At 39.0% G+C, this 13,601-nt stretch overlaps 1 protein-coding gene across 4 annotated transcripts in view; it reads right to left on the bottom strand.

Annotated features, from left to right (window-relative positions):
* RUNX1T1 (RUNX1 partner transcriptional co-repressor 1) overlaps positions 1 to 13,601 on the bottom strand; it is a 143,150-nt gene that overhangs the window by 108,162 nt on the left and 21,387 nt on the right. For 2 of the 4 annotated variants that reach the window (XM_045454250.1, XM_045454251.1), the window contains exon 2: positions 8,146 to 8,318. The exons of the other annotated variants lie outside the window; for them this stretch is intronic. In XM_045454250.1, coding sequence (XP_045310206.1) covers positions 8,146 to 8,233 — 88 coding nt within the window. In that variant the 5' untranslated portion in view covers positions 8,234 to 8,318. The remainder of the gene's footprint in view (positions 1 to 8,145; positions 8,319 to 13,601) is intronic. 4 annotated transcript variants of the gene reach the window in all.

Here is a 13,601-nt window from a genome sequence, read left to right as displayed (position 1 = left end):
GTGCTTCTGCAAAAAGAAATCCGTTTAAGATATCACTTGCTAGAAATAAAGCAAGTTTATATTTGCAATTACTAGAAATTGTCTCTGACAGGGCCAACGCCTTTAAAACATCACAGTATATTGTAATTCTTTTCTACCAACAACTTTTGACTTTTGATGCCAAATATTCCAAAACGGTCTGAAAGGCTACAACAGATTTATTAGCATTTGCATTCCTTGGATGCTATATTATTTACATGCAAACCTCAAGCCCAACTAATACCCTTAAATACAAATTACTCCGCAGGCACCAGCAAGGGGTTAAATCATTTTAAAATTTTTACAGGAAAACACTTCCTTGGTAATCCACAAGGCTGAACACTAGCTACATTAACTCTGTCTTTTCAAATACGAGCGTTTTCATATAAAAGCAATCAATCTTAGCAAGTACACACTTGCGTGCAAACCTGCAAGTAAGTTACCACCTCTACTTTCCTATTTTTTTTTTTTTTTTTTTTTTTTTTTTTAGCTACGCAAAGCACTCGGAGAATCTAGAAGACACCCCAACTGCCCATCCCTTATCCGTCTGACAAGGACTGTAACACTATATGGAAAACCTTTGTTTCAATGTCACCACCTCCCCATCCTGACTAATGGCGAGTTAGTTTTGTTAAAACGCAAGGGTTCTGGCTTACGCTCCAGTGCACTTCCCCTCCTCCCAGCACCAGAGACAAAACCCGCCGCTCGGCTCCGTGCAGGCAGCCATCTGGACAGCTTTCCCTCAAAGCCCAGCCCACACCACACTGCAGGCAAAATCGGAGGGCTCGAGAGCTCTGTGGGGCTATTCATGACATACCAATTTCACATTTTCTGCTTGTACGCTTGCAACAATAAATGCTAATGAGGACTATGAATGACAATTTTAAAGACAATAAAAAGGTCTCCAAATCCCTTGCATATGGAGACACTGTTTTCAAAACTTCACCTTCTGTTACAGAGCTGTTAGAGTCGAAAGGAGAAAAAAAGAATAACCTAAGGAAAACAATAAGATGATCAAAGCACAACTGAATCCTTAAGATTTCCAAAGAAAGCAATCTGTGTAAGCCCAGGGAACAACAGATCTCACCACCCCCAGGAGCAGCCCTATGAATTTATGAGGCACCCTTAATCTCCACTACCTTTGCCTCCTGTACACATGCAGCTTAATAAAAGCAGTTCCTGTTAAATGCTTGACTTTTTATTTATTTTTTTTTTTTTGGAACCTGGGAATTCTAAGGGCAGCATTTGTCCAAAAATAATTATAATCATCATCATGATACTTTGGCATAATTTTTAACATTCCACGTATCTTTAGATAAATGTAAAAGCAAACTGGTTCTCTTCCGATCACATCTCTTCTTAAAAACAATGCAATGATTCTGGATGGTGAAATTACAAGTCATGCTTATTTTCCTTTTTAAATGTTTCTGTTTTCCAAATCTTCTAAAATGAGCACATATTACATCTTGAACCAGAAAAAAACAAAACAAAACAATAAATATTACTTTCAGTGCAATGGAAGAACTGAACAAAAGACAGGTAAGTGTTTTGACCTAGAAAGGAATTAAACCATTTTACACAACAAAAATAAAACAAAAGATTCATTTTCCTATAAATTGTATAAAGGGTATCCATTTCATTAACATGGATTAAGACACTTTCAACAAAATCCACCAGGTGGAGCAAATACACAGCAATAAAAAAAAGTCCCAGAATTTTTTTCATCACGTTCTTTTTTCACATGACTTTTTTTTTTTTTTTTACCCCTAACAAACTCTCCACTTCTTATCTCTCCACATTGCAAATTATCAAAATCTATGCACACACACACTAATTTGCCACATTTGTAAACAAATGCAAACGTACTCAAAAATGATTTTTTGCTACCGTGCATTCCATTACAAATTTTCATTCCAAAACCGCTTGATGTGTTCAAATATTACCCAGCGCAGTATATCTGCTTTTTCACCAAGGTACATTTTTTAATTAGTGTTTTACTCTGACCCTACTGGGTTTCATCATGCATCCCCCTTCCCCACACAAGACCAGGCAGAATAGAATTTAATGTTGTACATCCTGAAACCCACGAAACAGGAGCTAAAACCTATGAATCTCAGCTCAATTCCTTTACTCTGTCTGGAACTTTAACTTCTCACTGACTTTTTATAAGATTATTCCTAATTGCATGTACCGAAATCTTATTAAAATTTCGGGATACTGTGACTTTTTTTTATCCATTAGAGCAAAACGTCCTGTTTTCGTTCCTGACACAAGCCCACAGCTACTAAGAGAATATGGATTTTTCCCCCTTCTTTTTTCTAGAGTTATTCACCTCCTCCCAATTTCTTCTCCCACAGATCTATTTTTTTCCTTGCCATTTCACTCCACACCTTCCAGAGCACACTCCACGCAAGGCACCAACCCCGCTTTCTTGTTCGCATTTTCTCCTGTGATTCCTGACGCCACCTGCAAAGCACAAGTCTTCTCCATTCACTTTTCGGAGTCCTCCAAGTTTTTCTCACATTATACACCCTCTGCTGCCAAGGCTTAATGCTGCAAATGGCACTAATGTTACTTGCATTTAAGAAAGCTCCAGTTGGATAGAACGACCAAAAAGTGACAGAGCTTGAAAGGAGGGGGCGCCCAGGGTCTGTCACGTGCAGGGGGACACGGGTTAGGAATGTGGAGTGTGGCTTAAAATGTATTTATATATTTTCTTTCTTCCTATTTACATTGACGTTGAAAAGAGAAATCCTCTGAAAGAAATGCACCAGGCAGATACATAAATAAACACGCACATGCCCAAGGATACACGTAACACTTCCGAGAGAGCTGTCTATGCTGGTGCGTAACAGACCATGGTGATGCCAGCTCCCTCACAAGCTGCACGGGGCTAATCCAACGATTTAAATGATCATATACTTTTCACTGAAGTGGTATACAAACACATAACGGATGGACACTATCTCCATAAATACAAGGTGAAAAGAAAAAAAAAGAAGTTTTTAGAATCATTCCTACCCAACTCTTCCCTACAGAGTCCAATTCCTTTCCTCTTTGCAAAGAATGGAATCAATTCCCCGGAGCCACGGTCGTGCGCATGCACGGCCGAGATGTATCATTATGGCACGCACGTGAGTGCATCTTCTAAAGGGTAAATGCCCTTCAGTCTGCATGACAGAATCCGCATGAAGTAGTTGGAAAAACCAAATCACTGCATGTGTAGTCACACTTTCCCCTCCCTTTGCAGGAAACCACCCCCCCCCCCACCACCACCTTTGCTCCCCCACCCACCATGCGGACATCTCATCAGCCCACACTGTGGATAGAGAACCTGCTGTTTTCCTCTTGGTGCGATAACATCTTGTTATACTCTGGGGATCTCCCAAATGCCTCCATCTCCAAGCATTCCTCAGAATATTTATCCTATACGATCCTCAAACTGGCCACACATCGCTGTCCAAATATTATTTCTCGCCACCCCCAGCTTCATCAAAGGGTGTGGCTCTTCCCACAGCAAATGTTCAAGTCCATATTCAAATTCCAAGGACAGGAAAAAAAAAAAAAAACCCAACCTTAAAAGTTCTAGCACCTTCGCTTCAAGATGGACAATGCTCATGGACAGATGAAGATTCTAAAACTGCCTCATCAAAACAACCTCTGAACTACGAGTTCCACGCTGAGCTACGAGTGAGTCTGACCTAAAAAGGCAACACACGTAGGACAGCATATACCAGGAATCAGGAAAATAGGGACACGCTAACTAAGCCCAGTGCTCCACTGGTTAATAGCTGTCGCCGTTGACAGAGATCATGCTTCAGAGCAAGGCCGGAGGATGAAATGAAAGAGCCCAATTTTTAAATCCGTTAAAAAAAAAAAAAAAATGAAGTGTATCTGTGGGTATAGCCCAGAAGGAGAGAGCAGGGACACAGCACTGGCAGGAATCTCAAATTCCTGACCAAACCCTCTTGCACACAATGCCTCCAGAAAGAAAGGAACCCAGGGCGGGAGCCAGCCTGACGCTGGCGGACAGACAGGGCTGGCCTTGCAGGATGTCAGAGCGCCAGGCGGCTGCGAGAGATACTGGGTTTTCACACACTCTCAGGCTGACTGTTTTGCTCTTCAGGTAATTAAACAAGGAAGCAGGGCTCGGGGTATGAGCCTGACCCTGAAGCTGTGGCTCCACGGTTCTGCATATCAACTTCCGCAAGAACTGCCCCGGGCATCAACACAACATTCGCCTCTCACTCTCTCTCGTTTCCTTCTCCACCTCTTCCTAAAGCTGACCCAGAAACAAATCCTCCCTACAAAAACATCCACAGAAAGGTCTGAGTCTATTTGTAATAAAAACCTCTGTGCTGTGGCTGTTCCCGGGCACTACCCCCCAAATTTTCAAAAGCAAAACAATTAACCGAAGGCAAGAACCTCATAAAAATTCATATACGGCACATCTATGCCAAACCCTGGTGTCTTAATGAAGATGGGTTATTCAAAGAAAATAAGACCCAAATAATAAGCCTGTTTTCCTTAGCATGTGTTGATTAAAGTGTAGATCTTCAAATTCTAAGAAGCTCCCCAAGAAATGATTTTGATAGTCCAGTTCACAAATTAAACAATTAACATTGTTATTTTCCAGTTTTGATAATGGACACTGTGGCAAAGTAAATACCACTTATGATGTGGGTTATTATGCTTCTTCAAAAATCTCACTGAAACAAAACTCTATTGGTGTACAAAGAAAGTCACCATGAAAACTCAGGAACATAAAAATTATCCCTTAAAAGAAACGAAAGTGGTACATTTACACACACACACACACACACACATTAAGCAATGATTAGAATCATATAAATAATATATTCTTCCTTCATCTCAAAATCCATAGAGTAAAATATTGGCTGAAAGAGACAGAGACCAAAGGAGAGAGGAATACAAAAGAGTGCCTGCTTGTCTGTGTTCAACACAAAGAACATTAAATGAAAACAACTGGCATGCTGCCAAATTCCTATAGAGGCAAAGAGATTCAAATAAATTGATTTCACGCATCACACTGACCTGGGATCAGTGTGCAGGCTGCAATAAGCTCAAAGCTCCATGTGGGGTAAAGCCCATTAATGCTATCAGACCCCTCGAACACGACCAAGAGAAACTAAAAATAAATGCAGACGCTCTCAAAGACCAGCAATTTTGCCTGAGAAAATCACTTTCCTCTTTTCCTAATAAAAATAACGGGATCTAAAGGTGTGCAGCACCATTTAAATTAACTTAAGAAAATCACCCTTTTTAAAAATACAAATGTAGCTCCTGAAACCCATATAATGCCTATAAATTGGAACTACATAAACATGCCGCCCTATGATATGAACACAGATACCACTCTGCAACAGAAGTTTCTTCTGTCATAATTGTCTCCCATGCTACTCCCCTTGCATCGTTAGACGGCCAGGAAATCGTTTTTATTTTTAATAGGACAAACACTGGACCCTTCTTAGTATTAGTATTTTCCTTCCGTGGCTTCTAAGGGCAACCACTCCCTAGCTGTCCTAAATCCGCCCACTCCTCACAGAGGCAAACATTACAGGAGTCTAGCTTCACATCACATTCTAGAGGACCAAGCCTTATGCTTATTTTGGGCATGCTTCAAAACATGGGGGAAACAGCAGTAGTTTGCCTTTACCAGCTTCTACCTAAACTGGTGGCTGTCTGCTCAGCTCAGCGTCATTCCTGTCCCCCCTACATCCCCCCCTCTCCCCCCCCCCCCCGCAGCAGGTCTCCTGGTGACACCGCCTCCCCCCCCCCCCAACCAAACTCACTACACAGACCAGACTCTCTGGCGCCACCTCAGCCGTTCTCACTTAGAGCCCCGACTGTTCAACTTCACATAGTTCTTTTCTTTTCCTGTCTCCAAATTACAACCCCAGGAACCCAATGGATTCCAGGTGTTTAAAAATTTAAAGCATATAATTTCTGTTCTTCTCTACTTCTTGAGTCAACTTGAGTCTGAACCCCGTGTTTCTACACACCCATTACCTTTACAAAAAGGAAGAAATGACTAGGAGTAAAATTTTCAATGCCACATGATAAAGAAAGAAAACCCAACGGATATCCCAACAGCTATAAAATCGGCCAACACTATATTGTATATATAAACATTGTGTGCGGGTGTGTGTGTGTGCGTGCATGTGTACACACATCATATTTTTAAGATGTTTGCACACGCACACATATAGGAAGGAAAGAACTCAGCATGGTGTTTGCTACCTGATGCTATCCATCCAGGATTTGCATAGTATAACAAACAATGTACATTAAGTCATTTTTAAATGTGTGTCTTTGTCATGCACTTTTGCTTTCAATATGGATCTTCCATGCTGCAATGGTTCACTGCCAGCAGGCCACAAACAGAGCCCGCATGCCCAGAGGAGAGTAAGATCGTACTGCCATGGGGATGGGTAAAGGCCAAGACGCTATGGATCTGCCACATATGCTCAAGGGTTTAAATCCAATAGCCTTTTCCATTGGTAATCTGGATCTCAGATTATTCTGTCATATTATTAAGAGCCCCCATAGAGATATATAAGGCAAAAAGCAGAGCTATATTCTCTTTTAAAACAAGTGCTTTCTGCTGATAGCAGATGAAAAGAAACAAATTCTTAAGCAGTGGTTGTTGCTGTTGCTGCTGCTGTTGCTGTTGTTACTATTATTATTATTATTATTATTATTATTATTATTATTATTATCAGTTTCCTTTAAGATATTGACATCTTTCTAGTTTTGGACTTGAGAAGTCTAGTCAACCAAGATGCGAGTTCTCAAAGAATTAACTTTTAGTAACAATAGTACATGAGGTAAGAAGGTAGAAACAGAGGTGAGAGATGTCTCAACTACTCAATAAAGCTGAATTCCTTGCCTTCTCTCTCACTATTGGAAAACACCATCATGAGATGAAGAAGGGGAATGAAAGTAGAAAACTACTAGTTTTAGTAGAAACGAAATCACAATTTAGGCTACCTCAAAGGATTCTGCAATTATACGGAAAATTATTTCATTTTCTGTGGTCTTTCAAAAACACAAACACCCTCATTTGCCAACACCTTCTTGGAAACTTACAGAACAAGCCAATAAGTATTTGTAGCAATTGCAAGAGTAGATACTGTGGGGTGGGCACCAGCAGCGATGTTTCCAGAACCATGGCCACAGATGGTAAATATTTTGCTACCCCTCTTTCCATGTAGTCAGGCAGGCAGTCAAAGACTTTCAAAACTCCCTTCCCAATGACTAGAGTGCCAACCAGTATTACACGACATTTGTGTTAACTCTCAACTTTTTCCTGGCACGGCTCATCCTTATTCATCTGTGCTTCTGCACAAGTCCACTAAACCTAAAACTGAGCTGGCTACAGGAGGCATCAACTCTCTGGAACCCATAATTCAGGGTCCTCCTTCATTTTGAAATGTTGCAGGCTTTAAGAGGTCTCTTGCCAAATGGTAACATACGCAGTTTATATTTGCCGTTTTCCTAAAGTTAGATTTTTTTGTTTGGTTTTTTTTTTAATGTGCCTACGAAGATGAATTCTGCTTAGGAAGTAACATTCACCTAAAAGTTAAAAAAAAAAAAAAATCCAGATCAATTAGAAGAAATAATAAATTGAAAGCACTTTTTTTTCCCTCTTTAGTCAACAAACTGTTTTAGAAAAACACCATCTCAAGTTACAATAAACACAGAAATCATGCATAGCTTTTACTCTTTAACTCCAAGTATTGCTCAGCTTATAACAGATGTATTATGAAACATGGCAAGAAGCACTGCAACAAGGAGAGGGTGGGAAAAAAATTTGGTACTTGATCATTTGAGATCTTCAGACCCAAAGCTATCAAACAAAGGTTCCCACAGCCAGGCTGATTGATCCCCGCCCAATCCCATACCCAAAGACGTGAAAAACAATTTTTTTTTAAATATATAACACAAATTCTTTATTAACAGCACCAGAGGAAAGAAGAAGAAAAAACAAACCTTCACAATTATAATTTATAGGGAAAATAGAAGAGTGATTTTTTTCTTTCTTTTTTTTTTTTTTTTTTTTTTGGTAAGTAAATGGCAAAATCAAAATATTTGTCTGTTCCTTACCTTGACAATATTCAAAGTTCCCTTTTTTCCGGCAGTCACCTATTACTAAACTCAGTGCTCTCCAAGTGTTTCTTTTGACAGATATCATTCTCCACCAATCGCTCTGCTAATTTCCTCTCTCCTTTTCGGACTGGGACAGATATTATGTTCACCAGCCCAGAGATCAATCTTTTCTATTGACGACAACAAAGGGGAAAGAAAACGCATATATCACAACCAGTCTGAAGTATCACACCCGTCCACTTAAACGATAATACTACATACCAGTTTTGTTTTGTTCGTATTAAGAAACAGATACAAGCTCTTCTAAATTTTAGAAGTGTCCAAAAACAAGTTCCATTTTCTCAGTTCCTGTAATGACATGCTCTAAGAGACTCTTAAAACTCCAGTCATCTGACTCAAAGCTGGATGCCTTCTCAACCTGGCAACTCCTCTTCCTTGACTGGTTTAAAACATATGTACATCAATACCTTAAAACAATGTGTTCGATTTTACCTTGTTCAATAAAAAATTAAATAATTTGTCATTGATCATGGTTTCTTTAGAAAATGTTTTGAAACATTACATGTTTATTTTATTTTATAGAATAGTACATGCAAATTAAATTCTATTTCAAAACAAAGTGGTGTCGACGTTGTTCCACTGTTCTGAAATTTAAACACTGCCATTATTTGCTCAAATAGTTTTAAACAACTGATAATAATCACAAGTAACCTGTGTAGTCTTAAAAATATTAGTAACAACAATTATTGGTGAACCACTTTACCAAATCAACCAACTTCTACTACTTTTTTTCTCTAAAGTAATCCAAATTCTCTCATTTTTCCAGCTAGATTTGGCAGCTTTAGAATTCATTCATTCATCCATTCTCAAATACTTATTGACTGCCTATTACTCGCCCATTCTTACTACAGCCACTATGTGTAGAAAAAGTATCACTCTTTAATTCTTATAATTTATGAACTATATAACTCAAGCACAATCATATGCACAAAAGGGAGAAACTCAGTAAATGCAAAAGAATAAAGATTTATAAAAGCAGTCTCAAAAAGTATTACTAAGGCCATTGCTATTATTTTTTTAAGAAACCAAAGTACTCCCTAGTAATTAAAACTGGTGAATATAATCTGATGTATATAAACAAGCAGATTCCATTAAAAACAATCAATACCCTTGATAGGTGACATTATGACTCTATCATGCAATCAGTTGTTTTTTATTCCTTATGGTAAAAATTAAATAACATTCAGGAAAATTACAGTACTAGGTATTTTTTCATTGAAAATTGCCTGGAGACTCAGCAAAGATCAGTAAAAACACCCAGCCGATACTTGGAAACATTTAGCTTACCATGTAACCTAACAAATCATAAAGCAAAATTTTCAATAAGAAAATGACTGGAATACATAGATACATGTACGCATATGTAAACGGTCCCATTCCGGGGTGGAATGGGGTGCAAGGAGGGGAGACTGGAAGTAAATACATCTAGATGTTAAATAACTGTTCCTAGAAGATGGAGATATGGGTAAGTTTCTACCCAATCCTATTTCCAATGTTTCCATACTAAGGTAAGAATATTTTATAAATAGAGATTAAACAAACATTATGGGGGAAGAGAAGAAAATGGCTACTTTTCTTAGATTCAATCATGATGTTGATATTTTATAATATTTTGTGCTTCAGCAAACACTGACTAAAGTCATCAGAGGAACTGATAAGAGTGGATTGTACCTGTGTGGGCCATAGTTCATAATCTCCACCGGACAAATGAAGGAGGCAAAGCACCTATAAACCCTCTGGAGTCTGAGTCTATTTCTTCCTTCCTGTGACTGCTAAATAGTGATAGCTACGTTTATTAACAAAAATGGTGTCGTAGATCTCAGTGTTGAGGCACATAAGATTACTGTGTGGACAAACTTTCTTTAAAAGATCATTTCTCAGTCACAAATGATTCCCCTTCCCCTAGTAGAATATACTGTGTCACTTTTTAGCTTTGTCTATTTTAGTCAGAGTATTCTGAAGTGAATGGAGGAAAGTTGGCAGGAAGATAGTGTTACAAAATACTTTAAATGTGCAGCGTGTTTATAAATTCTCAAATGTTAACATGGCATAGAAATACACATTCAAATAATATACAGCATATACCTAAAGTTACCCATGAGGATTTTCCCCACTAAACTAGTTTCCATATGAAACACTGTATCAAAATCAACAGAATAATTTTTTTAAAAAGCTAATGTTTAAATTTTTAAAAATAATGACTTTGGAGTATTATGTTCATGCTTTATGCATCCAACACATTAAATGGTCTTCCAAAATGAAATAATAAAAAAATAAGTAATGGCACTGAACATGATTAAATATACATCCAGATATCTGTGATACATATGCCACACTAAAGACTGTATCACCTGCGAATCAGAGGAAAATTTCTTTATCTTTAATCATTGCTTTGTTCAGATCCTCAGCTTTCAAATGTGTTATACATCATTATGAGGGGAACATACACTGAGAAAAGTTTAAAAGCTAAGCTCCACCAAGAGTAGAATGCCTCAAACAATTTGTAGTTCTACAAGAGTGTTATTAAAAAGGCTCAACATGTTGTATTACCATGGAAATTGTGGAAAACATACATTCCCAAACAAATATTACTTTTTCTCAATGGTATGAAGTAATGAAAACCACATGTGTAAATCTACGATCCGTGCAGTAGTTCAAGCTGCAGCTAATAGAAAATACAGAAAGTGAACTCTGCTATATAAAGGATTCTTGTTACAGAAATATAATGCGAAAACCAGATGCAGACAGAAAACCTTAATCACAGATGGGAATGTAATCACTGGCATACAGAATACTTTTTTGATCAATCTTAACCATATGCGCAATGTATTTATTTTCTAAGGAATGCAATAACTTGAGAGAACCTTCTATTTGAATTCAGTTAACCTCATATTTATAATGCTTTTATCTTACTCCCCCATCCCTTCAGCGTGTACACCGAGCCAAGGTTTTAAAAGGAAGAGTTGCTAGCCTTGGCAAATCATTCTTGTATCAGTTTATCTTTCAAAAATTTAATAGGATGTAAAGACTACAACACATCAGAATCAACCTCAAAAGAGACCAAGTGCAGTTCTCCATTACGGTGCTTCTCAGTCACTGCCAGGAATCCCTTCACTGCCTAAATACGTTTCTCTAGAGAATTATATCAACGTTTGGGGTCATTTTTCCTTTAGTAAATAATATGCGTATAGTTATTCCACAAATGAACCTTTTTAAACACACTTCTCTATCAACCTGGCTTGAATCAGACCTTAACTTTTCTCTTTCCTTTCATAAAAAGATTTTATAATAATAAAGACCGTCCGTTCGCATTAATAAAAACACCGTTAGTTTCGTATTCCAAGGGGAATTCTCACAAAAGGAACCTGTTCTATCATATCTGACTTAATTATCACCTTAATAAGTACAGTCCCTGACACTGGATGGGAGCTTACTTTTGTCAAAGCCTCCATGATCTCATTTGCAGGACAAATCCTCCTATAACCCCCTAATCTGAAGTGGTCAACCAAGCACCGTGCATGCTGCACTTCAGGACGACGCGCAGTGTCCAACATGAAGTGATTGGGACATTATGTTATTTGAGTGTCGTTCATCACAGCACCAGCTTTTCTTAAGCTTCCATGACAAACTCATGCAGATTCTCCTCCTCTGTCCTAACTACTCATCCCCTGAGACACATGTAGAAAAACATAGTCCTTAGTCTTGTGCCATTCTGCTAACTCAAGACCCTCCATAATTTGGCACTAACCCTACACCTTTCAGCCCCTGTTCCGACCATGCCCTGTAAGGGTGGAACTCTTTGTGGGGTAACCCCCCCATATAATCCATTGTCTCATCTTTATGGCTTTGTCCATCAACCTCAGGCCTCATTCCAGAGATTGTTGCATATCCCGGCTCCTTCAAAGACTAAGGTTTCATTCAAGTACAACCTTCTCAGAGATGATTTTCCAACCACCCAAAATAAAGTCTCAACAATACCACCAGCGCCCTCATTATCCTCTCCAACCCTGATTTTTAATTGCCATCATTGCATTTAACACTATGTGGAATAATTTTATTAACATCTTTATTACTTGCCTCCCTCCCCCATTCCAAACTATAAGCTCTCGGAAAGCGGTGGTCTTGTGTGTTTTTGCTCATTGCTCTTTCTCCCATACTTAAAACTGTACTTGGCACATAGTAGAAGCCCAAATAAAAAGAATGAAACAAATGAAATCCCCCTACTGAAATGCTATAAAGCCCAATTCAATTCCTGTGGCCTTCATCAACCTTTCCCTGACCACTCCTGGACCTACGATCACCTTCTCTCCTTTAACCGTAAGGGCATTTATGATCCATATTGGCTGGGCAACCTTTGCCTGCCATTGTTCACCTGAGCCCATTCCCACCAGTACTACACGTACATAGGCCTAGATGGGAATCACCCAGGGCATCCTGGCCTGTGAGGCCACACACTGAGCAGTAGGACACCATGATTAAGAACTTCAGCCTAAGTCCATACAAGCTCTAGGAGTAAATGCACTCTAGCAGTTTTTACACATAGACTTAGCTCCCAACTGTGTTTACCAACTGAGTTTCCTGCTACTAGAAAGTGATCTCACCTTATTCTCTCTCTTTATGCCTTCCAACCCACCCTGATGGACTTTACTCATTCTATCGCAAGGGCCACGAGGGAAGGGGCTGTGTTTAGTCAAGTCTTCATACCCAGCGCCTAGCACAGTGCCTGGCTCACAGAAAGTGTTCACTCAGCATCGGCTGAGTGAGCAAAGGAATAAATGATGATCAAATACTATCTTGTCTATCTTCAAGCCCTTTTTCTTATATTGTGATAAAGGATTGTTTTTAAATCCTTCAAATATTATTTTATAACATATATTAACCAGAAGGCAGGAGACTAAGCTATGATTTATTTATTTATTTTTTTTTTTTTAACTTTTACTTACTTTGGGAGACAGATGCAGAGTATGAGAGGGGGAGTGGCAGAGAGAGAGGGAGATACAGAATCCAAAGCAGGCTCTAGGCTCCAAGCTGTCAGCACAGAGCCTGACGCGGGGCTCGAACTCACAAACTGCGACATCATGACCTGAGCTGAAGTTGGCCGCTTAACCGGCTGAGCCACCCAGGCACCCCAGCTATGATTATTTTTAGTCAAATCAACAATGCAGGATGACCCACAAGTTAACGAACAAGGCAATTTTAAATAGCAGGAAGCTCTCAAATATCTCCTGTGTTACAGATCTAATTTCATTTTCAATAAAACAAAATATCCTAAAATGACTGTGGCCTACACACGCTGACCACTTTGAAGCCCATTGCATGCGTGCTCTGGTGGCCTGGACTCTCAGCTTTTACACTTATCCGCTATTTGACCTTGAACGTGTCACTTAACCTCT

This window comes from Leopardus geoffroyi, chromosome C3 (assembly GCF_018350155.1).
Source record: "Leopardus geoffroyi isolate Oge1 chromosome C3, O.geoffroyi_Oge1_pat1.0, whole genome shotgun sequence".
Lineage (NCBI taxonomy): Eukaryota > Metazoa > Chordata > Mammalia > Carnivora > Felidae > Leopardus > Leopardus geoffroyi.
This window is presented reverse-complemented; position numbering and strand designations above follow the sequence as displayed.